The 27,150-nt window shown below is 47.0% G+C and overlaps 1 protein-coding gene across 3 annotated transcripts; it reads left to right on the plus strand.

Moving 5' to 3' along the window:
- The first annotated feature begins 840 nt into the window (after positions 1–840).
- Positions 841–21,233, plus strand: CIPC (CLOCK interacting pacemaker). 3 transcript variants are annotated; one of them, XM_042943891.1, is made up of 4 exons: positions 843–1,516; positions 8,120–8,309; positions 13,831–14,000; positions 17,556–21,233. In XM_042943891.1, exons 2-4 carry the CDS (start codon positions 8,174–8,176, stop codon positions 18,447–18,449), a joined length of 1,200 nt encoding a protein of 399 aa, XP_042799825.1. In that variant the 5' UTR covers positions 843–1,516; positions 8,120–8,173; the 3' UTR covers positions 18,450–21,233. The 3 variants fall into 3 exon arrangements, with proteins under 3 accessions (XP_042799827.1, XP_042799825.1, XP_042799826.1); XM_042943892.1 differs by lacking the exon at positions 843–1,516 and adding an exon at positions 6,046–6,171; XM_042943893.1 differs by lacking the exon at positions 8,120–8,309 and having other exon boundaries at positions 841–1,516.
- The last annotated feature ends 5,917 nt before the right edge of the window (positions 21,234–27,150 follow it).

A 27,150-nucleotide genomic window follows, 5' to 3' on the forward strand; every position in this document is an offset into this window, starting at 1 on the left:
CCAGCACCGACCTTATAAATTTGCAGAAGCATCATAAGAGAATGCATGTAAGGCTGGCTGGCTCTTAATTACTTGATAATTGGTAACTATTGTTTCCACTCCCTCCATCCTCTAAACAAAAGCTTTACATGCTGTAGTCATTCGATTATTATTTGTTGATGGGGCTTATGCTAACAAACACATTCATATGTAAACATGCATTAGCATGAACTGTGTCTAGAGGACTAACGTGATTAACCATGACCTAGCAGTGCTTACAAAGGCTTGGATTACCAACACAGGGCGATTTCCCCGTCCCGGGATCTAGATCAGCGGCGCTGAATACAACTTTCTGTAATGCTGGCAATGAGGTATAATCTGCGCTGTCCAATGAGGTAGCCATTCGTTACATGTGGCCATTGGCGGTTTGAAATGTGGCTAGCTTAATGTCCCCTAGTCATTAGTGGCTACCCTAGCGGACAGCTCTAGAACTTGCCTCCACCTGTCTCTTTAAATTCACCTGAGAAGGAATGTTTTTCTTTCTTTCTTTTGAGAATGATTTTTTTTTTTCTAATTAGTAACCCTCACTGATCTGACGCAAGAGAACCGATCCCAACCCCCCTCCCCCTTTTTTTTTCTTTAGGTGTTACACGTGTGCTCATTGTGGCACTTCACCAAAAGCTGGCAGGAGAGCCTGTACCCATATACAACCCGGGAGCTCGGACAGTAGCACCAGACAAAGGGACTCAGACGTCAAATGACATGAAACCATCCAACAGAAATACTGATTGCGTCCCTGCCTCGTGGAAGCCTGTCTCTGGAGGGAGACTGGAACGCTAGCCAACCGCCGCGGCAGGCGTGGCAAAAACGTGAGCAGCGCGCGCGCGCGGCTCTCAGACACGCCTCCGCCGGGCCCAGACGTCTGCAAGGGTGGCAACCCCTCCTCCCACGCCTGACGCCACCGCCTCCGCCTCACGTGCACGTCACCCGGCGGGTCCCGGTCCCCAACCCTAAGGGTGTCCCCGCGTACACACCGGGAGAGCCAGTTCCCCCTGGCCAATCTCCACCGGCTCCCACAGGAGAATCACGCCACCTGCCGTCTGCTAGAAGCCCGCCCACCCGCCGCTCCTCCAAACCCCGCCTCAAAGCAGTGCCCCCGCGGCTCCTCGTTCAAGGTCCCCTGTACAAGATGGCGGCGAACGCGCAGAATCAACCATAGAGACGCCCGCCTTCCTCGGAGAGCGCGCAGGCCTCTTAGGGACGTCCGCGGCCCTCGGAGAGGGGTGCCGGCCTCGCCTTCCCGCGAAGGGCCCTTCTAGGAGTACCGCCGACAGTCTCCATGGTGCCGGGTCCTCCGAGCCGAGTCACGTGGCTGGAGAATTCAGCCGAGGAGGCGCGGGGAGGAGAAATGGGCGGGAGGTGGAGGGGTAGCTTGAGACTGGGCGACGACGGGGTTGTCATGGAGCCGCGGGGCCGGGCTCGCGCATGCGCCACCTGACCCGCGGGTCCGGTCGTGGAGAGGCGACCTCGGCCCTAGGTGAGAGAGGGAGGGCTGGGCTCGGGGGCAGAGGGTTTGCGCGGGGTGCGTGGGGAGAGGAGGCAGGAGTAGGAGAGAGAGAAGGGGAGCGACGTAGGCAAGAGAGAGCACCCGGACTTTCAGGGGACTGGAGGGCCAAATGGTGGGAGCGGGAGGCGGTGCGGCTGTTCCGCTTATAGTTGGTGCTTTTGCTGCGAGGGGCGAAGCTGCATGGGAGAGGGGATCGCAGGTGCCTAGAGGCTGTGTGTGGGGAGAGGGTTTGTGTGGGGAACGAGTTGGGTACGCACTCAGGAAGGGTGGGCCCCCGTCTAACCCTGCTGAGAGTCTGGGCAGCGGGCGGAGAGCCTGCAGGCCTGCAGAGCTGTGAGCAGAGGGGCAGGGAATGGGCAGGTGAGTGGGCGCGAGGCTGGTGAGCCGGTGAGAGTCCTGGGCCTCCAGTTTGGGGGTGGACACAGTGCCCGGTCCTGGGCCTGGGACGCAGGTGTGCTGTCACCCACTTGGCTGGTTATTTCCCCTGGGTGGCCAGCTTGCCAGGTATGGTGCCAGGGGGTGGGGAGGTAGAGGAGAAGGTGGGTGTTGCCAAGTAAGAAGTTAGTGGGTGGGTTTCGGGGAGCGCTGATCCAGGCCCAGGGCACAGGCCGCAGCCAGACTCCGTGTTATTGCCCAAGTCCTGGCAGTATGCATTGCCTGGGCGTTTGCCCTGGGAGCCTGGTGGTATGCCAGTCACAGCACAGTCCTAGGGTCTGCCCAGTTCTGCCCTGCTGAGCTGGCAGGCTGTTGGATGCCTGGAGGGTGCTTCTGCTGTCTGGCACAGATGCAGCGTGGGCTGGTGCGAATGGGGAGGTGGGCACTGTTACTGTGAACCCTTCTGGAAGCAGGGGATTTGGAGAAATTCTCTAATCTCATCTCCTCTTTGAAGGAGGAGATGGAGTGAGCCATATCTGGTTCCAAACAGAGGACATTGTATGGAATTGGGGTTCAGGATCTTTGACATAAATTTGCAGCCAAGTTGGAGAATGGAAATGGATGCCAAGGGGAAAATGAATATTTGAGATTTAGGTAGATGGGTTGGTCCCCCACAGCCCCCTGTTAAAACACATAGACATTTCCCCAGAATGGTATCTTTGGAGACCAAAAGAAAACAAACCTCAAAAGAAAAGCTAGTAATGTATTTATAATTCTAACTGGGATTACTCATGATTTTGGGGGTGGTAAGGTCTTAGTTTTCTATGGCCTTGTCCTTTTTTGTATTTAAGCCTCTGGGCTTTCACCTCACACCTCTGTCCATGCACGCATGCTATGCACGTGACACATTTTAAAGGGAACTTGAGCTCTTGGGAAAGTTGCCAGGTGTCTATAAAAGGAAAGTCCCGAGAGCAGCATTTCAAATCCTTGTAAACATTGGGTCTCCTTTTTATCATAAGCCTAAATCTCCATAAAGATTGTTTGTGGATTAGACAACCTTTTAATTTGGTTGGTGGATTTTTTCCTAAGGCTTCACCTTAGAATAAGGAAGTTGGGTCTGGAAGGTAGGTCTTGAGGTGACCACGGTGTTTGGAGATGCACAGTCTTGACCTTCATTCAAGCTGTTCAGGTATTTCAGTGACAGCTAAGCTGCTAGGCTGTCCGCAAGACTCAGCAGGATGGAAGGTTTGTTGGAATGTTTTATTCTGTTGAGTACCTCACACATTAATGGGAGGGGGGTGGGGCTGAAGTTGCAAAGATGAAAAAAACAACTCTTGAGGTTGAGGAGACAAATAACTAGACTCCAATGTAAGAGGTATAAAAATAGAAGTGCTATGGCACACTTGTTAGAGTTTTATCTTATACACCTATTTATATCAATTTATGTATTTTATCGATTCACTTTCCCTTATGAGTTTTATGTGTACTATTCTGTCTGGGAACTATTTGGATAATATGTTACATACGCAGTTACCAAAGGTTCGATTAGGGTCCATTCTGAGAATCTGGGGAACTTAGGTTGGAGTCCTTTCAGTGCGGAGTCCGGCACGTGAGGATCTCAGATGTTTGTAAAGCAGCATTCGTGGTTTCCAGTCAGTGCCAGGAAGCAGGGGACGGCATGGTGGGTAAGGGCTTAGTAACCTATTTTTGACTGCTAGTCAGCTTATGAACACCTGACTTTGTGGTAAAATAATATTGAGGAGGAAAAAGAATCTTAAGGTTTTCAGACTGCCATTTGCATGGCCCTGGGTTTGACAACAGCGGTAGTAAATGCCATTACTCTGTGTTCTTCTCTCCTGCTGAGGGCCTCGTGGTGCTGTGTATGAGTGGGTCTGTTGTTCACTGGCTAATTGATGTCCCTGGTGCCACTCTCAGGAAGGAAGTAACGTTTCCTCGCAGAGAAGAGAGGTCAAGGTGGGATGATGTAACCTTTCATTGTCCATCCCGCTTGAACTTTCCTAAGACCCTAAGGCAGAACATTACTTAGGGCAGAGGCTTTCATACTTTTAGTCACTTTCACATCCAAAGTAGTCAATGGCTATTCTTTTTGGTTTTTTAAGTTTATTTATTGATTTTGAGAGAGAGAGCAAAGTGCACACATGTGCACAAACTGGAGAAGGGTAGGAGGGGCGGGGGAGAGAGAGAAACCCAAACAGTCTTCATGCTGTCAGCACCGAGCCCAACTCCGGGCTTGATCTCACAGACCATGAGATCATGACCTGAGCTGAGATCAAGAGTTGGATGCTTAACCGACTGAGCCACCCCAGCACCCCTCAATTTGCTATTCTAAAGTGGATTATGCGTTATTTCCAACGACCACTCATTCTCTAAGACTTAGTATTTTTGCATCTGTTCTCTTTTAACCTATTTCAACATTTGTGTTTTGATTCCACAATTAGTATTGTCCTGCACATTTCCAATGAGCCAGAAAATTCCTATGTATCTTTTTTTTTTAATGTTTATTTTTGAGACAGAGACAGAGCATGAGCAGGGGAGGAGCAGAGAGAGGGAGACACAGAATCCAAAGTAGGCTCCAGTCTCTAAGCTGTCAGCACAGAGCCCAATGTGGGGCTCGAACTAAAGAATCAGGAGATCATGACCTGAGCTGAAGTCAGACACTTAACCTACTGAGCCACCCAGGTGCCCCTCCTGTGTATCTTCTGTAGCTGTATTGGCTACACTTTAATAATAGTCATTTTTTTTTTTTCATTGTCGAAAGGATTGTAGACTAAATTGGGATGCTTTATCTAAAATACCTGGGGTCGCCTGGGTGGCTCAGTCAAGGTCTCCTGGTCGTAGGACCAGGCCCCAAATTGGGCTCTGCGCTGGGCATGGAACCTGCTTGGGATTCTCCCTCTTTCTGCTCCTAACCAGCTCTTGCGCACGCCCTGTAATAATAAGTAAGAAAGTAAGTCAGGCCTGAATAAGTGATTGCCCATCCACAAGCTATATCTACTTCCCTTTTGAAGAAGCTTCCTATTCACTTTTGGATGGTATTATTTCAGGGAAAAGAAACTGCACATTTGTTGGGTTCCATACAAAAGGATCCTGATTTAATTAGAAATACAGTTTTACATTTTGGTTTACTTTTTAAACTGGATTATTCATGCTGTCAAATTTCATAGCCACCCAATAGAGACATTGCTTTGCAAGATGGTGCTATGCGAGATGGGCGGGGGCCATTGTCTTATCTTTTATGTTCATAGGACTTAACTTGGGACCTGTGGAAGAGTGCTTAGTTTGACATGGGTTGAATGGGGAAGCCAGTCCCTTTACATGAGTTAGCTATGGTACAAAATACTTTTTACTTGTAGTCGTGTTTAAAATTCAGCCTCATTCAGGGGTGCCTGGATGGCTCAGTCGATTAAGAGTCCTGACTCTTGATTTTGGTTCAGGTCACGATCTCAGGGTTCATGAGATCTACCCCTTCACTGGGCTCCGAGCTGACAGCATAGAGCTTGCTTGGGATTCTCTCTCTCTCTCTCTCTGCCTCTCAGAGTCTCTTTCTCTCAAAAATAAATACATAAACTTAAAAACAATTTTTTTAAATAAAATTTAGTCTCGTTCAGATGTGTTCCCTTCAGTCCACTCTGTATGCAAAAGTATGAGCAAGAGGGTTGCTCAAGGATGCTTGTAAATACGTTTGTTTTTAATTTTTATCCTGAATCGCTCCTCTGCTTCTTCACTAGATCCTCTGCTAGAGAAGCATTCAGGCCTGGCGTTTCGGGGTATTCCAGATACGGTGCCCTTTGGCATGGAGCTTGTGTCTCTCTCCACTCAGAAGGGCAAATGGACTGTGAATTAAAACTTCACCAGGGGCGCCTGGGTGGCTCAGTGGGTTGAGGGTCCGACTTCAGCTCAGGTCACGATCTCACAGCCCGTGAGTTCGAGCCCCGCATCGGGCTCTGGGCTGATGGCTCAGAGCCTGGAGCCTGCTTCTGATTCTGTGTCTCCCTCTCTCTCTGCCCCTCCCCCGTTCATGCTCTGTCTCTCTCTGTCCCAAAAATAAATAAACGTTAAAAAAAAAAAAAAATTAAAAAAAAAAAAAAAAACTTCACCAGGCATTGTTTCCATCTCTTTCATGCTGCAGTAACGAAATACCACAGACTGGGTAGCTTTTAAACAACAAAGACGTATTTCTCACAGTTCTAGAGGCTCGAAGTCCAAGATCAGGGTGCCGGCACACTCAGGTGAGGGCCCTCTTCCGGGTCACAGTCTGTTTCACTGTCCTCATGTGGTGGAAGGGGAAAGGGATCTCTCCGGAGCCTCCTTTATAATCCCATTCGTGAGTGTCCACCTCCATGATGTAAGCAGCTCCCAAAGGCCCTGCCTCCTAATACCATCCTCTTTGGGGGTCAGAGTTGCAACATAGGAATTCTGGGGGGACACAAACATTCAGACCATAGCACCTCCCCAGTTTTCATTGTTATTGTCGTTTTCCCCATTCTCTTTATCCCTGAAGTATCCTTTGTGTATTCCTCTCGTGCCATCCTCACCCCTGCCATTCTGTGGGGACTCGGACAGCCTTGTTAAAATATCTGGAATGTTCCCAGCCTCTGCCAGCCCTTTGAAGGGCTCATTTGTCTCATTCTTTGCACTGTTAGCCAAGTTCTAGGTCTGCTGTGGACCAGTTGTGTGTCAGTGGGGCAAGCGTAGGCTTCTTCAGCTTTTCGGGGCTCCTACTTGTGCATGTGACAGCCCACCCGGCATCTCCACCTGGATGGCCCACAGCCACTACTCTATGTGACCAAGACTGGAACAGCCTAGCCACCCCACCCAATCTCTTTCGTGCTCTTCTTGGGCTGCTTAGCTTAGGAAGTGGTACCACCATCTACACCCCCAACATGCAGTCACCAAGCCCCAAGTCTTACTCCCGCATACGTCTCCGGTCTGTTCACTTCTCTCCATTTCCATTGCCACCACTTTAATCCACCTGGCTACCGGGGCAGTATCCGAATGACCTCAGCACCTCTCTTGCCTCTCTCCATTTGAATCTCAGTTCAGCATCCAAAATGCTTTTAAGATGCTGACCTGATCATGGGTCATAAGGCACTGCCTGTCTGGCCCTCACCAATCCGTCGAGGCACAAGTGCATGGCCTTCAACCTTCCCCCCCCCCACCCCCCCCATTCACTGTGCTCTGGCCTCCCTGGCCTCTCAACTCTTTGAATGTGTCAGACTCTTTGCACCTTTAGGGCATTCTCACTTCTACACCCCACCCAGCCCCCTTTCCCTGGCTTCTCCAGATCCTGGGCTACATGTCACTTCCTCAGGAAAGCCTTCTTTTGCCCAGTCCCCTCAGACTGTCAGCCCCTCCCTTTCATAGCTGTTATCAAATAGTAATTAAGTAATTGTAGAATTGGTTGATTAATGTCTGGCTGGCTATTTAGACCGCAAGCTCCAGGAAGGTAGAGACCATGTCTGTTCTATTCACTTTGTACTGGTCCTAGCCCAATGCCTGCTTCATAGTGGGCACCTGACAAGTATTTCTAAACGACTGAGTGTAACTTAGCTGAGCCTCACCTTCCTTCTCTGTAAAATGGAATAGCAACCGAGGAGGACATTAACAGCAATAATGTCGTGTGTGGACTTGTGTAGAATCGAAGCACAGTTATATATGATCTTACTTTTGTGCAGAAAAGTTCTTGTATGTAGCTTGTATGAGGAGCTGTGTTTACTCTGTTTAGTACCTCACCCAAAGAAGTGAAAGGTTCATTTGAGCAACTGTGTTACGGGAGGTGGCAGTCCAGAGCCCGCCAGTGCACGCTGGGAAAGCAAGCCTTGTCCGAGGTGGGCATTACCTCTCCTCACTCCCTCAGGGAGCAGGGGGAGTTGCCCCTTCCAAAAAGCCTAATCAAGTGTGCCTTTGTTCGCAGTTTACAAAGCTTCCACTGAGTGTGGTTTGTGTGCCCTGAATTCGTAATGGAATTTGAGGACAGGAGAGGACAGTGAACCTTCTTTTGGGTGGAAATCGTTCTAGTGTTTAGCAGACTTGAAGCCTTTGTAAGCTGAGACCTCTGGGAAAATACAGAGGAAGTGGGCGAGGCCAGTGTTCTTTGCCCTTCCTTTCCTCACCGTTTGGATCACCTGTTTCAGCTCTCCAGGCAGTGTCTTCTTATGTAATTGTTGTGTCTCACAGGGCAATCCAGATGAAAGACAGGACTTGATGAATCCACTTCTAGCCCGGTAAAACATGGAGAGGAAAAACCCACCCAGAGAGAGCCCCAGAAGACTCTCGGCCAAACTGGGCAAAGGCACAGAGATGAAGAAAGTGGCTCGTCAGCACAGCATGGCAGCTGCTGAGTCAGATAAGGACTCTGGATTTTCAGGTTAAAAATACCTTATTCCTTCCACATTGTGATGAATGATTTGCCTGAAAAACGCCCTCCCTAGAACTCATTTGTGTGATAAAGGTGGGAAGCTTTCATGTACAAGATAAATAACTCTCTGATCTCTTAAAATGGTAATTCTGGTGCCACCTGGTGGGCCACTTACCCAGCAGAGTCACTGGGGTTAGTTCTGAAGGAATGATCTGACATCTTTTTCCAGTGCAGACTCTCAACTTTAAACCTTACATTTCCAGCCGTTGCAAAGTTAGTGGGAAAAAAATATTTAAATACTGGCAATTCTGTTGTCTGAGCTCCTTTTTCATAGGAACAGCTACATTGCTGGGAAAAAAGTACTGCTGCATGCTGTCTCCATGTAGCAAACGAAACAGGAGTAGTATGTGATTTAAGACAGCTGTTTTTACCAAGAAAGTAATTTGCTGTGTTTAAAAACATTTCCCCGCCACAACCCATCCCTGCCAGTACCTGTGCGTTTGTATTTGGGCTTGGAGAGCCTCAGTTCCAAACTTGAGAATCTACTAGAGACAAGAAAGTAGAACGGTTTTCCTCATTAGTTTGTTTCAAACCTTATCTGAAAGGGCTAGCTGCATATGCAGTGAATCATTTAATTTTGTGCCCGGCACTTCTGTTTCCACATTTGAGTGTTTCAGTGACTTCAGTATGGCTCTGGGGTCAACATTTTTGGTCCAGAGGATGCAGAGAGATGAAGCCAGGGGATTCTGGCTGGGTCAGCATCCTGAGAGCAGAGCCCTCCCGAGAGGAAGATTTATGTTATCCAGCTTCACAGAGACTTATCAATCCATCTTGTTGATTTATTAATTTATAGTGAGAAATGCAGCTGTTAGGAAAATTAGAACTCTCTCATCCCTAGAGGGGTATGTTTTCTGCCTGTAGGCATGCTGCACGAGAAGCCAAATTATAAATAGACAGTTGCTCAGAGAGGAACAGAGCACCAGCCGATCGAAGGACTAGAATAGGGACAGTCCAGTGAAGGGAGGGCCAGCTTATAGCCCTTTGGGTTTTTCTTCTCTCTCAGCATTGTTTCCCAAGCTTGACTCATCACAAGGCTCATCTGAGGTTCTTGTTAAAAATACCAGTCACCACCACCCAGGTATATACTAATTCCCCTGAGGTAATCAATTGCTGAAGGAATTTCATCAGTGTTATTTATTTAATTAGCAGCATGCCTTCTCAGACTCACAAGGGGATCGGTGTACCTCCTGAGTAATGATAATGACGTTAACATTTATATAGAATTTACCATAGAAGTTCTATATAACCAATGGCTGGCCCTGATGAATAATGTTTGCCAGTCTCCATGATGTATGTACTCTCACCAGGACCAATTAATTTCAGGCTACTAATAAGATGTTACTGAATGTGGGGATGGGAGGATTTGGGGAACTAGAAAAGATGTATACCACCAGTCCTTATGAGCCGGTAAGAACCAGCTGCAGCCCATCGCTGCATAGATCACAGTTCACGTACAATAAATCATAATAACTATCCTGTGAGAAAGTATTATGTTCTCCATTTTACAGATGAGGAAACTGAGGCATAGAAAGATTACATAATTTTCAGGATCGTGCAACTGGTCAGTGGTAGAGCTGGGATTTGAATCCAGGGACATGTGTTTCCAGAGGCCCTACCTTTTGACACCATTGCCCAGTATTCTGGAAAGCTCTGGTGAAATTCTTTAGGTCAGTGTCAGCCAAATCCACCTCATTTATCATTTATTCACTCAGTGATTGATTAGGAGTAGTCAGTAATGGGGAATACACTTTGGCTGGGATGCTCACAGTTGCGACACTGGAATGCAAATATTCTGTGTGGGGACTAAAATAAACCTACATTTGGTGTGACTAACACGCTGCTGTGTGATAAAGTTGTACTTCCATAGGACAGTCAGAAGGTTCCGTTGCTTTGGCATTCCATATGTACTGAGCTTTGGCCAAAGCTGCTGATCAGGGAATGGGCTAAGCTTACGGTGGAAGTTTGGGTGGGCTCCTGGAAATGTGTGTAGTTCCTGTTATCTGGATGGTAAGAATATTGTCCTGTATTAAGCTGAGGTTACTCCAGCCAGACTTCTGTTGGTTAGGATAATGTATGAGTTTGCTAGGACTGCCACAACAGAGTGTCATAAATTGGGCGGCTCAGAAAACAAATTTATTGTCTCACAGTTCTGGAGGGGAGAAGTCCAAGATCATGGTTCCTAGTGGACAGGGTTCATTTTCTCGGGGCTGTGAGAGAGGAAAAAAAAAAAAAAAATACTGATCACCAGACCCCTCTCCTGGAGATTGTGATAGCAAGGGTCTGGGGGAGGGCCTTCAGGAAAGGTGGATTTTATTTTATTTTTTTACAAGTGTTTCTGGTGATTTCTGTGATCAGACTGGTTTGGGAAACATCGTAGGCCTAATACCTCTTACTTTTATTATCATGTTTGTTTTTCGTCCTTTTTTCTTACTGTGAAGGTAATGCATGCTCATTGAGGAAGCTTAGAAATTTAGGAACATGTAAAGAAGAAACGAAACATTCTCCATAATCCTATCACCTATTATTCCCAATATGTTGACATTTCAGGATACCGTTCGACAACCTCAACCTCGTCAGGCCGGTTGTTCGGTAGTATGTCCCAAAGTCTGGGGCATAGTTTTTCTGATAGTTTCCTTATTGTCTATGTAGAAGTGCTTTCAGAAGCATTGAGTTGTTCAGATACAAGATGATATTAAAAATAATCTAACTCATTATGCCCCCGAAAATGGCCCCAGTGGATGCCTCTGGCCGCTCCTGGGCCAGGTGCCAGTGAGTTAGTTCAAGGAGTTATTGTTCCAGTTACCTGGGAGTGTGATGTGATTTGTAAAACCAAGGTAGTTTTTCCCATTGTAATTATTTTTCCATATTTAATTATTCCCATTTTAGTTATTTCCCCAACTTTGTATTTTGAAAAACTTCAAATCTACACAAAAGTGAGTGTCACAAATGTCTTTCATTCAGATCCACTGAGTGATACCATTTTGCCATATTGCTCTCTCTATACACAAGCACACCTCTTTATACACACACATAAATATATATATAATATAATCTAAACGTGCATGTGTAAAAAATGTATTTATGTACTGAACTATTTGAAAGTAAGTCGCAAACACTTGACCCTTTGTCCGTAACTACTTAAGTACAAATCTCCAAAAAGAATAACCTGTATAATTATAATATCATTGTCGTAACCGAGAATTTTCACCTTGATGTAGTTATTAATGAGCTATAGTCCATATTCAGATTTTCCCCATTGTCTCAATAATGTCCTTTGTTTGTCTTTTTGTGTATTTGTTGGTTTTGGATCCAGGATGCAGTTGAGGATTGGGCATTTCATTTAGTTGTCCTTTTTAGTCTTATATAGTCTAGAACAGCTTTCTCATCTTGCCTTGTCTTTTTTTTCCTTCCCTTCTTTCCTTTGTTTTTTTAATCACAGTGACATTTTTTTCAAGTTTATTTTATTTATTTGAGAGAGAACATGAGCAGGGGAGGGGCAGAGAGAGAGGGAGTGAGAGAATCCCAAGCAGGCTCTCAGTGCAGAGCCTGACGCGGGGCTCAAACCCACGAACTGTGAAATCATACCCTGAGCCAAAGTCGGACTCAACCAACTGAGTCACCCAGGCGCTACAATGACAGTGACATTTTTTAATGAGATAGCCTGTTGTTTTGTAGAATGTCTCACTCTCTGGATTTTTCTGGTGTTTTCCCCATTATTTGAATCAGGATAAACATTTCCTTTTTACCAGAGTACTACATTTTTGATGTTACATCCTTCCCATCGCAACACATGATGAGACTCCTAAATTTGTCTTATTCTTGATGAAGCCCTGGCTGATCACTTGTTTAAGGTAGTGTGTAAGCCTGTACCAGATTTCTCTATCGTAAAAGTATCCTTTTCTCTTTGTAATTAGAATGTAATTTATGGGATGATACTTGGAGACTGTGTGACTCTCCTGTGTCCCCAAAACTCTTGACCAGTGGTTTTTGCAACCACCACTGATTATCCTTAGCTGAATCAGTTACTACATTTGTGGCTTAAAAAGGGTGATCTGATTTTATCGTTCCTTGTACATTTTATTAGCTGACACTCTTCTGTAAAGAAGAGTTTGTCCTCCTTTTTTGAGTATCGCTATGGATACTTGGAATTCTTTTGTAATTCAGTCTGTCAATCCTATATGATTGTTCTTTTTGATACTCAAGTTGTCCCAAGTTTGGCCAGTGGAAGCTCCTTCTTGATCGTTCCTGTGTCTTTTTGACTTGACCGCATTTATGTTTGAACATTTCCTTGCTTTTGGGGACAATAAGACGTCCAGGCTCATCTTGTACTTTTTACTGCCAAAGACTTGAATTGAACTCACCTGTGACATTTAGAAACCAAGATCCATCCACTAGGTATGCATTTTGCTTCTGAGGTCCTTTGTTTCTGGCCATGGTTCTTAACTAGAGGCACACGTTTGGATTACTTGTGCTTTGTGAAAATCCACTTCCTGGGCACCAGATAAATCAGTTCAGCAGATTGAGGGGAGGACCCCGACATCTGTAAATTCTAAAAAGCATCACGAGAGATTCTGATTAAATGCAAGTGTTGACAGTTACACTCATTTAAATTATAGTCACATTTCGGTCCTGCCTCATCCAAATTACTCTGAGATTCTTGATGAGCATTTAGTGTATTCCCAGACTCCTCACTAGCAGGGTTATAGCAATCTCTTGGTTTACTCTAGCAGGTAGCTAATTAAGTCTTTTTTGTATGGATTTCCCGTAGGGCAGCCTTATCTTCTTTACCGTAGAGAGCAGTGTCTTTCTATCACCGGTTGTGCAGGGTCCCTAGGAGGCACACTCAGCATGCATTTAGGACACCCACAAGAGAGGTGCTTAACTGGGTGGAGGTGGGTAACAAAGACACATTTCAAATTTCAGCTCTGATGAGCTTACCCAGAAGTGTACAATTAGAAAACTTAGGCTGGAGCTGTTTACATTTCAGCATGGATGTAAGTTTGGAGGTTTACAGGTTCATTTTGTTTTTATTATTGTAACTCTATTTTGTGGTGCCCAGAGCCTCTAAAGGTCTTAATCCTGCCCCAGGTCACGCATGTACTCCGTTCCCCTTTCAGCAACAGATGCTTGAAGGTAATGCTCTCACTCTGAAGCCTTCAACCCATTTCTCCTGTGGTGGTGATGCTTACTTTCACATACACCCTAACTGATGCAAGCTCTGGTCTGTAACAGAGTTAGAAGGAAGCCTGCTGTCCTAGGGCAGGGATTCTTAATCTTTGGGGATAGGAGGGATAATTGTGGATTCCATTGAGAATACAATGAAAGCTAAAGACCCATTCAGAAAAATTCGCAAAAACTTCTATCACAAATGTTCTATTCCATTTCAAGAAGTCTGTTGACTCCTTTGAAGGTCTGCTTAAGAGCCCCTCACCTAGATCCTAAGTGAACTGACCACTCTTCTGCCCACCAGATGGGAGCTCAGAATGTCTGAGCTCGGCAGAGCAGATGGAATCCGAGGACATGCTGAGCGCCTTAGGCTGGGGCCGGGAAGACAGGCCAAGGCAGAACTCCAAGACTGCAGGCAGTGCCTTCCCTGCACTGTCCCCGATGGTTGTCATGAAGAACGTGCTGGTCAAACAGGTGAGGGGGACTACTATCTCCTGCCGTCTCTGCACGGGAATGTTCCCGAGCTTCCTGCGTGCCCTGCCTCTCCCTATCTGCCCAAGAGAGATTTTAGAAGTAGACCGCCAGTGCCACACCAATGCACACTTCTGTCCTGGGGAGACGATGTTTCCTTTCAACTGCTGACAGTGTTTTCCACAGGACCACAGCAGTCATGACACGTGTTCCCATTTTCCAGATGGCAGGCCTACTTCATTTCTATATTCCTAGTTTGTCCAAAAGGACCCCAGCTTTCTTTAGTCACAGATAAAGGAATGAAGCAGAAATGTCATCACTTTCTTAATGTTTTCTTTATTTTTGAGACAGAGAGAGACAGAGCATGAGCAGGGGAGGGGCAGAGAGAGAGGGAGACACAGAATCTGAAGCAGGCTCCAGGCTCCGAGCTGTCAGCACAGAGACCGACATGGGGCTAGAACTCACAGACCGTGAGATCATGACCTGAGCCGAAGTCGGACGCTCAACTGACTGAGCCACCCAGGCACCCCTGTCGTCACTTTCCTGGTGCATTCTAACGTTTGACAGAAGTGAGGGTAGCAACAAAAGAATCTCTTTTTAATTTGAATTGCCCCTGAATTGAGGAATGAAAGGTGTATTTATTTGTTTGAGAAGTAGAGGCGATTTCCATGTTCTCCCAAAGCCATGTCATTAGTGAGAAAGCAGCTCTTTGGTTTGGGTATGGCCATCCCAGCAGCCTCCACACAGCATTGTTGTGGCATTGAAAAATACCCTGCTTTGGGCTTTATTATATAACTATGCATATTGTGTGATTATTGTCTGGCTATGAAAGAAGAGAAGATTTAGATGACAATGTAAGCTAAGACCCAGTGTTTGAAAGAGAGAATTCAATCATCTGAATTTTGTTAAAGAACATTTAACCTTACCCTCCTTTGCTCTAAAACATACCAGTTCTCGCATGGGACCATTCGTTGATGAGGCTGCTTGAGTTTGAAATCTGGCTTTGTGTTGTGGACCTTCCCACCTTAGGAAGAAGAACATGGCTAGAGCCTCACAGGAAACCCTAAGATCTTAACTGTTTACCTAGTAGTTGTTACAGAGGAACACAAACTGATTTTCAACAAGGCAACCTAGTGACTCTGGGAAAATAATTTGAAGATTTTTACTTGGCAGATCGTATCTCAGCTGGAAGCATAGTTCCCCTTACTGAAATGAAGAGAGAAAATAAAGACATGACATGGAGCCCAAATGAGACTGTCCAGGCCCCACCAGTGCCGCCTGCTTCTCAGGGCTTCCTTTCTCTGGGGCTCTTTTTCTCCCTGCCTTCCTCTCCTGTTCCCTTAGCCCTTTCTGCTGTGTCTGTGTTTATACGCCTTCTTTGTTGTAGGCGAGGCTGGCAGCTCCCGGAGCTGAGAACAGCCCACGGGTGAGGAGTGAGTAGGCTTTTCCGGCAGAGCTGCATTCTTCAGGACAAAGACCTCCGGGATGGCTGCTGGGCTGGATCAGGAGATTGGAGGCCCAGGAGGCAGGCTGACCTAGTGGAGTAGTCTAGGAGTTTTGTTTTGTTGTTTTTTCGTACGTGCTAGAATCTGGCACATTCTAAAATTAAAATAATTATACGCTTAAAAAAAAAATCTCCTCATATTGCATAATGTCTTGATTATTGCTGCTTGCTTTTAGGTATTTTTCTTTTGAGGGTCTGATTCCATTTCTGCCGCTGGCCCATGTGATCTTGCACGTAATTACTCAACCACCGTGGACTTCAGTTTGCTCATCTTTAACGTGGAGGCTTTATGTGAAATGTGCTGAGATCCTATCCAAGCTGAAAATCTTGTCCTGTGTTTCCTCAGATGATTTCAACGTGAATAATACATTGTAAAATCTGAGAATTAGGACAAATGAGCTACGTATCTATTAGGGCAGGGGGCATACAGCAGCGGTAAGAGCCGTCCACTGAAATCATCTTGGGAAAGCAATGAGTTAGATCTTGTCTGGATCCATTTGCCTTGTGGGGCTATTCTTAGGGCACGAGTGACTAGCGGGATAGCCTGAAGTTTTGCTTCTGACTGGGCTAGGCTGACCTCTACTTCAGAAGACCCCTAATTTTGGATCTCTGACAGGGAAGTGTGGCTGCTGGGCCTAGCATTGCTTACAGATACTCCCGGCTATGTTTGAACACCAAGTGGGCCCCAGAATGGGCTCTCCGGGTAATCCTAGCCTTTGTACAAATGAACTATAGTTGAATTTGGCCTCAAGTTCCTAGCCAGGCATCCAAGAAGCTGAAATGTGTGCAAAATGGTGGGCAGATGTGGGAAGACAGTCCATAGCTTTCTTCAGATAACTCAAATGACCTCACCAGGGATAAGAACCTTTGTCGGGTTCTCTCTCTTCCTAGCCTCGTCGCCACTCCTATCTTTGGGACCAAGTTGGAAGTAGACTGGCTTTTGAATATTAGAGACGAGTAGCCATGCCCTTCTTTAATAGGCTTCCATCCAGATCAGTACTTGAAGAATAAAAGTGTATGATTGAGGAGTAACATAACAAAAGCAGAGTAGAGAATGGTTAGGCTGGGTTTTAGAGTCAGACCCAGGATGGAATCCTAGCTCCGTCACTTAGTAGCTTGGAGGCTTAAAGCAAGCCGTTTCCACTTTCTGAGCTTCCATTTCTTATTTATGAAAGGAGACAGTAAGGACCACATAGGTTGTTAGGGAGATTAAATGGAAGCACCCCCAGAAACCATCACAGACAGTGCCAACCCCTAGTAAGTACCAAGTAAGCACTGTTCGCTTGAGTGGCTTTCTGGTTGCTGGGGCATCGCTGACTTCAAAAGCAGGGGCCCTGACAACGTGTAACTTTCTAATCAAAAGTCGGTTTCAGGGGGCGCCTGGGTGGCTCAGTCCGTTGGGCGTCCAACTTCAGCTCAGGTCACGATCTCGCGGTCCGTGAGTTCAAGCCCCGTGTCGGGCTCTGGGCTGATAGCTCAGAGCCTGGAGCCTGCTTCTGATTCTGTGTCTTCCTCTCTCTCTGCCCCTCCCCCGTTCATGCTCTGTCTCTCTCTGTCCCAAAAATAAATAAACATTAAAAAAAAAAAAAAGTTTAAAAAAAAGTCGGTTTCAGGTAGAAGAGGTTCCAGGTATAACCAAATGAAGACAGACTTTGGCGTGAAGACACATTTGTAGGCTTGAGACTAGCACACTTCAACTTACGCCAGGCAGTTGTACTCGCCCATATTTTAATTGCCTCAGTTGTGCCCTTAACCATGTCATGGCTTCACCTACCTACAATTTCTTTTTCTCAGTGATAGCACTTGAATAAAAACCGGTATTTCCTTCAGTGTTCCCGTAAGTAGGCTTAAAAAACAACAGCCCAGTGATACCAGACTCAGATGGATTTTCCAGCCACTTTTCCAGTCGGGTTCTCTAGAAGGGCTGCCCCCCCCCCCCCCCCCATGTGAGGAAGCCCTGTAGTTGAAATCGTTACAAGCATCCGGCAGAAGGCCGCAGCTCCTCTCCTTTCGGCGGGTCACAGTAGCGTGCCGCTCTTTTCCTTTGTTTTCAGGGCGGCAGCTCGTCCCAGCTCCAGTCGTGGACCGTCCAGCCCTCCTTCGAAGTGATCTCGGCTCAGCCACAGCTGCTGTTCCTCCATCCGCCCGCGCCCGCTCCCGTCAGCCCATGTCACGCCGGCGAGAAAAAGTCGGACTCCAGGAACTACTTGCCCATTCTAAATTCTTACACCAAAATAGCCCCCCACCCGGGCAAAAGGGGCCTTTCCCTCAGCCCGGAAGAAAGAAGGGAAAACGGGGTGCAGAAGAAAGTCTGCACGGAGAGACTTGGGCCGAGCTTGTCTTCCAGTGAGCCCACCAAGCCTGGTGCCGCGCCACCAGGGCCCCCCGCACCGGCACCCCCAGGCGCCAAGCTCGCCGCGGACTCCGCCCCGCAGGGTGTGCCCTCCCTGGTGGCAGGCGGGAGCCCACAGACTCTTCAGCCCGTGTCCAGCAGCCACGTGGCCAAAGCCCCCAGCCTGACCTTTGCCTCCCCCGCCAGCCCCGTCTGCGCGTCAGACAGCACTCTGCACGGCCTGGAGAGCAGCTCCCCGCTGTCGCCGCTGTCAGCCAGCTACGGCTCGCCTCTGTGGGCCGCGGAGCACCTGTGCCGCAGCCCCGACCTCTTCGCGGAGCAGCGGCGGAGCAAGCACAGGCGCTTCCAGAATACCCTGGTGGTCCTGCACAAGTCCGGGCTGCTGGAGATCACTCTGAAAACCAAGGAGTTGATTCGTCAGAACCAGGCGACTCAGGCGGAGCTAGACCAGCTGAAGGAGCAGACCCAGCTGTTTATAGAGGCCACCAAGAGCAGGGCTCCTCAGGCCTGGGCCAAGCTGCAGGCATCGTTAACATCGGGCTCTAGTCGTGCAGGCAGCGACCCAGAAGCGTTCTCTGACCACCCAGACATGTAACACAGGAGGCGTATTTCCCTGTTACTTGAGCGGTTCTTTTTAACTCTTGCGGTTTCTACTCCTGTTTCCCAGAGCTTATGTAAGAGCTTTTCCTTCTAAACTTAAACCGTCTGGCAGTTCACTTACGAAGCCACATGCCAGGACCTGGCTGTCTTAACCTGTGGTCTGTGCACAGTTTACACACGTCTCCGTTCTTCTGAGGACCTCGGATGCGGAGTGTCCTCGAGTCCTCCTTAACTTAGCCTGCAGGCTGGTAGATGGGTCACGGGGCAAAGCGGGCGAGCTGGTTGTGTGGGGCTCTTCTGGCTGCCACCTCCCACCATCCCACTCACTCACTGTGATCAAGGGCACAGTGACAGGGATGAGTCCACAGAGTGACATCTGTCAAACCAGGGAGTAGGTGACATAAGGATCCCTTTGTGGATCTCCTCATGGATATCTTATGCACAGAGAAAAATACGAGGTGTGCTCATGTTCCACAAGGCATCGTGCCACTTGGGTGAAAACTAAAATGCCATGGGCACAGGTTGGGCCGAGGGTGTAGGCGCTTAATCATGTGAAGCTTTGTCTTCCTCAACTGGAAAGTCAAGGGGAGAGAAGGGTAGCACCATTGAACTCTTACACTTTAGTTCCAAGCCAGATTTCTCTTCACTTAAACTGGTAGGCAAAATACTTCAGATTTTTAAAGTATGGAATAGATTCGGTACCATCTGGAATTATAATTGCTGAATTGCTTTTTTTTTTCTTTTTTCTTTTTCTTTTTTTTTTTTTTTGACTTAGACTCTGAAGAAAGTAGACATGGCCAGCATCTCTTGATTGGGAGCTGGAAGATTCTGGAAATTTGTGCTTCCCCCACCCCCTCTTTTGAAACAGTGCAACCTGTTGTATGTATGAAAATCTCCAAGGTAGCTTCGTGGTTCCTAAGAATGGATGTAAGTTAACCCCTCTGCTGCCACTTTTTCTTTTTCCTTTTGTTTTTGTCAAACAGGAAAGAAATGATTACTAAGCTTGGTAAACTTTGAATTAAAACCATCCTGAGGTCATGACACAGAAGTCCCCAAAATATTGGAGACCATTCTTCGTACCGATTTTATTTTCATACCCAAAGTTTTCGTTTGTCGCCTGTCACAGTGACGTGGAGCGATGTGGGGCGGAGTCTTCTGTGGTGCCTACGTGCATTAGATATCGGCAGCAAAGCCAGAGGTGTGGTGTTGGTTATTTGAAGTTCATCTAGAAATGGAGGGTGTGATAAGAATTTCCAGATGATCCCGATTCTTTCGGCTTCGTGCTAAAGGTAAATGGGATTTCTAAGTAGTAGCATTTCAGGCTTTTTATCCTTTCATCTAAAAATGTTGAAAAATCTTGAAATTTTGAAATTTGAAATCTTGAAATTTGAAATGTTGAAAAATCATCTTGAAAAATCTATGTACAAATTATCTTAAGAAGAAGTTCTGTATGACCAGCTTCGTCTTTTCTGCACTAAAATGTTCTTGAAGTTTTACCAAGGCCAGAAGCTAATGCTCAGATTTACCTGGTAGTTGTTAACTGTAACATAGTTTTGAAATGACAAGACTTCAGATTGCCCACACTTTGTTGTCCACCATGTATGATTTACATATGGCTGACCAATTTAGAAATAGCTTGGTGAAATCTCTACACTCTCCTGATCCAGTGCAGAATTATTACCTGCCATTTACTTCCTGAAAAAGAGTTTCAAAATCCCAGCAAATGTGTCTTTAAGCAGACCCTCGGCTCCTTTGAATATTCTCCTCTTGGCCCACTCCCTTTGCCTCCCCTGAATCTGTGCTACTACGACAGCCCTGCTCTGCGCACCATGCTAGGAAGCTTCCTTTTTGGCAGAATATGTTGGCAGCAAAGCTAGAGAGACAGGTGGATTCAGAAAAGCCTGGGCACCAGTCATGAGTCTTACTGAGTGTCAAAAATCTGAACATACTTGCTGAGAACCAAATTTATTCCATCAGAAAAACCCTCTGTGGAGCTATAAGCCTCTTGGACTCTTCTTCCTAGATCAGGGTTTGCATTTCCCTTCCTGTTATGGTAAAAGATGATGAGAGCCATCATCGATCTGCACTGCTGAGTGGCAGGGCGAAGCAGCACCTCCCCGGCTCTTCTCTGATCGTGTGACTTAGTGTTGGAAGTCGCTCTAGGCTGTTAGCATGGGTGTTCCTTCCCTCGTGGAGCTGTAAGCAGATGAAGCCAAATAGGGAAGCTAGTTCTTGGAAGAAGAAGTCCGTTGAGGCTCCCAGACGTTTGGGGCCAGGAGCCAGATCGGCAAATGGAGGAACCTCGGAGTAGACCAGAAAGATCTCCATTGGTTGCACACGGCTGTAAGTAGGAATGGTCTTAGAGAGCATGCTTTGATCTGGTATGAACTACTGTGGCAGGGCTGCTGGCTTCTGAAGGCGAGAAGCAATTCTTAGTTCAGACCAACCCTTAAAGAGAACTTTTGGCAGATTTTTTGGCCATGTTGAAACACATCTAGAAAAAGCTGCTGGTTGAATTGGCTATGGGAATGGAGTTTAATAACATTTGTAATTTATTACAGTCGTTGCTTTTTATTGATTATAGTATTGTCTGACTTTACTATGAGTCCTTCAACAGAAAAGTAACCCTTGTGCATATATTGAAGTGTTTTTCCTGCTATGAATTCTTTAGGGTAGAGATTTATTTACCAAATGTGAATTCTTTTGAGGAAGTATGAAGTTTTGTAGAAATCGACTGTGAAATGTCAGAGAAAAATAAAAGTCACTTACTTGAAAACTATCCGGCCTTTTTGCTTTATAACTGCTTAAAAAATACTAAGCGAAATCTAGAGTAAGTGCATTTGACCCTTGAATAACATGGGTTTGAACTGACCCGCTTACCCACGGATTTCTTTCGATAAGTACAGTACCGTGCTGCAAATGTCACTTCCTTGTGGTTTTAATAACACTTCCTTCCCTCTAGCATACTTAATTGTAAGAATACAGTATATAATACATATAACACATAAAATAGGTGTGAATCGACTCTATTACTGGGAAGGCTTCTGGTCAACAGTAGGCTTTTAGTATTTAAGTTTTGGGGGATGCGCGGATTTTCAACTGCGGGGGGGTCGGCACCCCTCAGCCCCATGTTGTTCAAGGCTCAACTGTATTTGAATTAAGTTTCAAACATATGTACTCCTGTCATTTGGGAATGTTGGGATCAGATACTGAACCGGTGTGAACTTAAAAGGAAATGAAGGCGATCTTAATGCATATGAAAGTCCCATGTTACCTGGCATCTTAGAAGTTTATGTTGGGTGGGTTGGGAGGAGTAAGAGGAGAATACAGTCCAGTGGTTTCTTTCTTCCTTTTTAATGTTTGTTTTTAAGAGAGAGAGTGTGAGTGGGGGTGGAGCAGAGAGCGAGGGAGACACAGAATCTGAAGCAGGCTCCAGGCTCTGAGCTGTCAGCACAGAGCCTGACACGGGGCTGGAACCCACGAACCGTGAGATCATGACCTGAGCCGAAGTCGGATGCTTAACCAACTGAGCCACCCAGGCACCCCTCCTTCTTCTGATCTGACACTTTCACAAATGTCAAAACTACAGTTGCCTGCTGGGATAAACTAAAACCACATGAAATGAAGTTCTTCCTACAACAGAAGTCCTTAGCAAGTACAACTCCAGGCCTCCCTCTGTGCTTCTTAGAGTTCATTCCTAACGCTCGGCTCCTCCCTGTTCCCCAAGGCCAGTCAAGCCGTCCCTCCCCAGATTTTTAAGACGCTGCAAAACTACGAGCTTATCCTCATGTAAAGGCCTAGAGGGTTGATGCCAGAGTCTAATTCTTAGAGCATTATTTCTGTCCTACACAATTTTCTAAGTAACTTTAAAATATACAGCTATACGACCCTTTAAATGAAATGTCAAGATGGCTAGAGGAGGCCCCTCCTGAAACTGACAGCCATCCTTGCATCTGAGTGGCACTGAGAGAGGCAGACCACACACAGTGGATCTCAGGAGGCTAAGGTAAGTGAGGTTATTTGAGTTTGTGGCCCTGGTCCCTTGGCCTGATTCCTGTACAGGGAAATATCTGTCCACCTAGGACATCTGTTTGGTCCACCTTGTGGATGGCATCACGGTAGATTGTAGCCCAGTGTGATGGGGTCTAAAGACCTGCATGCAACTGTCCCCTCTGTTACTCATCAGCTGGGTGGCTTTGGGTAAGTCACTAAGCCTCTCTAGATGTCACTCCTGGCTGAATAATAAAGAATTGTAACTACTAGTTCTCCATGGTTCTTCCCAGCCCTCACCAGTCGAAAGATCTCTAGCTGTTATAGGTGAGCCATAAAATTAACAGATTTTTAAAAACCTGGGGTGCCTACAAAGTAGCTCCCTAGTGCTCTGATAAGATGACTTTATAAAGTGTTCCGTCAGATTTTTAACTTCCGTGTGGCTCTAAGAGAAGCATTTTGCTGGTCTGCCTTGGTTTTGCCTTTCTTATGATTGCCTGGTTGCAGCTAAAATGGATTCACTACTTCCCATATAAAAGCCTGCTCTCAGAGATTACGAGCCCCATAGCAGAGTTGTTTGGGGTTAAATCAAATCACCGCCTTCCTAGTCAGTCATCTGCAAACGGCTCCTTCCTTTCGTCTCTAATGAAGGATAACTCATATATTTTGGAGGGCATGTCAATTAGCTTTTATTTCAGTACAGATTTCTCTCTCCCCAACCAGGGAAGATGTTTCTGTGAGTGTTATAAGGAGTGTCTGAGGTTGACTTAACATTGTTTTTAAGGTAATAGTCATAGACCATGTAAATGAGGTGGTACTTGATGAGGACTTTATTCTGTTCCCAGCCTCCTGGGTATCACTTGCATCTGCGTGGAAGAGGGGTGGAGATGAGGTCCTCCTGGAGGCAGCCCGATCAGAAGGGCAGGAGGAAGAGGCAGTAGGAAGCAGCCTTTATCTCTGCTACCTCAGTTTCCTTTATCATAGGAGGGTGTGATCTTGCTGTTCACTTGGCATCCCAAGATGTTGGTGAGGTGCAAAACAGTGCGTCTCTAAAGTGTTTTGAGATCGCAACACAGAGCCAGGCAGCGTCCTGCAACTCGAACCCATCAGCAGAATGCAAGTGAGGGCATTACACCCTTACGAGTTGTCATTTGCTTGGAATAATTATGACTGTCTTTTACCAAAGTCTCACTTCCAACTAATGGGAAGACAGCAAATATCAACCCAGCCTTTGACTGGCTTCCCGGAAGGAGATATTCTGTGGGTCCCTGGCGTCCTGCGACCACTACTCCGGCCTTTTCCACTCAGAATTCCTGCCTCGTTCTTAGAGCACGTGGCTTTCCTCCCTCTCTCTCGGAAGGACAGTTATGCAAACCGTTAGAGAATTGCTTGGAAGAACAGTCTGTATGGTTCCTGCCTCAAATTACAGCAGCTGGAGGAGATGAGCAAGAAAGAGAAAAGCCTGTGGAGCAGGAAGTTAACGCAGCGAGTGGGCGGAAGCCGTTAGGAAAGGAAGGGACTGAAAATTGGAAGCAGGATCCCGAGGCCAGCCCGCGTGAGGGCCCAGGCAGCTTGGAAGATTAGGGTTTGGAGCCGGGCCTTCCTAGTGGCTTGAGAGCAGGAGTGAAAATAGCTGCCTTTAGTTTTCCTAAAGACTCTATCTAAGGAACTGCAGTGGCTTGGAGGAGGGGCTCGCTACTTCCGGTGGAAGTCTAACAGGCGGCCGACTGTTCCGGCAACCCTCCCCCCACCAAAAGCCTTGACCGCTGGGGGGCAGACAGGAGCACTTGGCCTGGAGCCTGCCCTCCATTTGGGGTTAAGAGCACGGCAGCTGCTGGGTGTGAGGCTGAGAAACCAAGAGCTGCTGCTACCTGTAGATGGCAAAACGGGAACCACCCCTACGACAGCCAGGTTGCAATCACCCGTCTTTACCCATCCCATGTACAAATGCATAATCTGTTGCAAAGTCAAGGGAAGAGAAGACATTTAAAGATGCCCACAAATAAAAAACCTGCACCCTCAGCGGGCCCTGCATCATATTTAACAAATGCGGGAAGGCCTGGTTCCGGAGGCCTAGCGGTCCTCTAGCCAGTGTTTAATTCCTGCTCCCCTCTGTTCTTCAGCAAGGCTCTGGGCTTCTTATTACTGAGCTGCTCAGGAAATGCAAATGAGTGTTCACTTAAGCAAAACACACAGAGGAAAGGCAGTGAACCGCCAAAACAAACAGCCCAGGATGCCCACAGCTGACGGGGAAGCTAAGGCAGCGTTTAGACGTGGGGTTTTCACTGACGGTTTTCACGCTCCAGCAGGCCCGAGAAGGGCCAGAATAACTTGAAGGTGAAAACCCTTTTTTTTAAAAGCCTTTCAGTTGATCCTTGTCTACTCAAGATATATTTGGAAGTTTGTGCTTCACAGTCTATGCTGCTTTCATTCTTGAAGCATTTTCCAAGCATCAGTTACACTGTGAAGCCTTTAGCTACTAAGTTGCTAATGTTGCTGGTTGTACCAGTCAGGTTGGGCCATGGTGACAGGTCTGGCTTCCTGGCCCCCGCCAACTGCAGGACTGGGGGCATTGTGGGAGCTCACACTCAATGGTAAATGCCTGCCATGCTGATGTTTTGGTTTTGATTTTGGTTTTTGAGAGGAAAAGGGCTCTGGGACCCTGAGGCTCAGAAGTGAGCAGGCCCCTGACATCACAGGTCCGCCCTAGAGGCAGGTCCCACTTTGGGGACCTTTAAAAATCCTCAAACCTGGGGTCTTCACTACTTGATTTGTCACTCCTGCTCCTCCCTCCCCTCAAATTTGTATTTTTCTCAAACCCTGATCATTTCTGCTTCTTGTGAAAGTTTTAATGATTCCTGAAGCTTACCTGATGTAGACATTGTCGTGGTTACTTCAGAGTAACAAATACATAAAGTTGTCAGCACGTTTATGTCCCAGGAACTGACCTAGTTGTGGGTGGTAAACAAAACAGGCATCATCTCTGCTGATATTCTAGTGGGAGGGTAGCAATGACCATCAATTAAGTCCATCCACCCTTTGTTGGTTTGGGTCTCACTAGGTCTTATGGATCCAAAGTTGGGTGTGTAAATCTGGGCAAGGTGATATGTCCTACTCACTTCTACTTTTATTTTAAAGATTAACATTTTGATAACCTGGGGGTTTATCATCCTTCGATTAGGGCAAGGAAGGGTCCTTAACATTAAGCTACTAACTGAGAACAGAAGTGTTGATACAGGCACAATATATTAGTTAAGTCCACCCCAACACCCGCCCAGGCACACTAGGAGAGAGTTCTCACAAGTGGATTATCTGTTTGGTGACTCACCTTCAGACTTTTTGTTTTTTAATTAAAGTATAATTGACATACAATATACTGTTAGTTTCAGGTTTAATCATAGTGATTTGATATTTTTATACATTATGAAATGATCCCCACAACAAGTCTAGTTACCATCTGTCACCACATTCCCAGATTTTTGAGCTCACCCACAATAGCACCTGCGTCCGCATTCTCACTGCATTCTCGCAGCTGCGGCCGGCAGGAACATTCACGTGACCCCAAGCGTGAGCACTTTCTGAGGTTCTGTACCATAGGCACCTCACTTGCCTCACCCTAGTCCCGGCCCTGGCAGCACCAAACACTTACGAGGGCCCAGGGCCCACAGAAAGGCACATGAGGTCCCGGCCCTGGAGCCCTCAGAGCTGAGCCAGGAGATGTGACTCACCGGGAAAGCAGCGACACTGGGTAGTGTGGCCTGGTGCCCAAGGCCACCTACAGACCAGAGCTGCAGGAGCTCTCCGAGGCCTGAAAAGGAACTCTAGGGGAGTTGAGATTTGAGCCCAGTCGAGGCATATGGTGCAGTTTAGATTAGCTGAGAGGAAGGGGCCAGCATTTTTGGCAAAGGAAAGAGACTGAGTAGAGGCATCATATCATGGTGGGATGGAAATATCATAGCTCTGGGTCTGGATCCCGTTGGTTTCTGTATGATCCTAGCAAGTTGGATGACTTCTGTGGGCTTCGTTTCCTCATTTGTTAGGTTACTATCTACTCTCAAAGATTATTATGCCATAATGTATAAAGTATCTAGTCCAGTGGCCCCACATGGTGGGTGCTCAATAAACAGTACTCATAAGATTGTTACTATAGGTGAAACGTGAAGCTCCAGGAGTGAGGATAGGGCCAGCTGAGCCCGCCTTGGTTCAAGGTCAGTCTTTCACTTTGCACAAGGAGTAGCAGCAGACCAGGCCAGCTCCCTGCCTGCTCCCACACCCTGCTGCACCCAGAACAGAGCCCCTCCTGAAGTACACACCCTGCAGAGTACTTGGCAAACACATTCTCCCCAGCCTGTCCCAAGCCTCACCCTTGTTCAGGGCTACACAGTCAGGGGGTGGGGAGCTCTAGAGGAATCTGGAGTATTGATTGTCGGCCCCACCCTCACCGGGAGCCTCCATTTCATACCTGGCCCAGCTTCCTGGCTGGTGACTCTGCCTCCAGGCTCAAGTACAGTCCACCTTCCATGCTGCATCAGGTGAACTTCTGTAAAGCCCCACTTGCTCGCACTGCTGCCCTCCTCAGGCACCCCACTGCAGCGGCTCTCTGGCCTTGGCTGCACAGTGACAGCCTCTCGGGAGCTTTTAAAATCCAGATGCCAAGGCCACACCCCAGACGAATCCTAGTAGAGTCTCCAGGAGGTAGGACTTCC

Source organism: Panthera leo, chromosome B3 (genome assembly GCF_018350215.1).
Source record: "Panthera leo isolate Ple1 chromosome B3, P.leo_Ple1_pat1.1, whole genome shotgun sequence".
NCBI classification, from domain to species: domain Eukaryota; kingdom Metazoa; phylum Chordata; class Mammalia; order Carnivora; family Felidae; genus Panthera; species Panthera leo.

What these genes read in the sequence shown, in the direction of transcription:
- CIPC (XM_042943891.1), top strand. Translation starts at nt 8,174, where the DNA reads ATGGAGAGGAAAAACCCACCCAGAGAGAGCCCCAGAAGACTCTCGGCC. An exon ending in TAAGGACTCTGGATTTTCAG is followed by an intron (nt 8,310 to 13,830) that starts GTTAAAAATACC and finishes TCTGCCCACCAG; the next exon opens with ATGGGAGCTCAGAATGTCTG. An exon ending in AGAACGTGCTGGTCAAACAG is followed by an intron (nt 14,001 to 17,555) that starts GTGAGGGGGACT and finishes CTTTGTTTTCAG; the next exon opens with GGCGGCAGCTCGTCCCAGCT.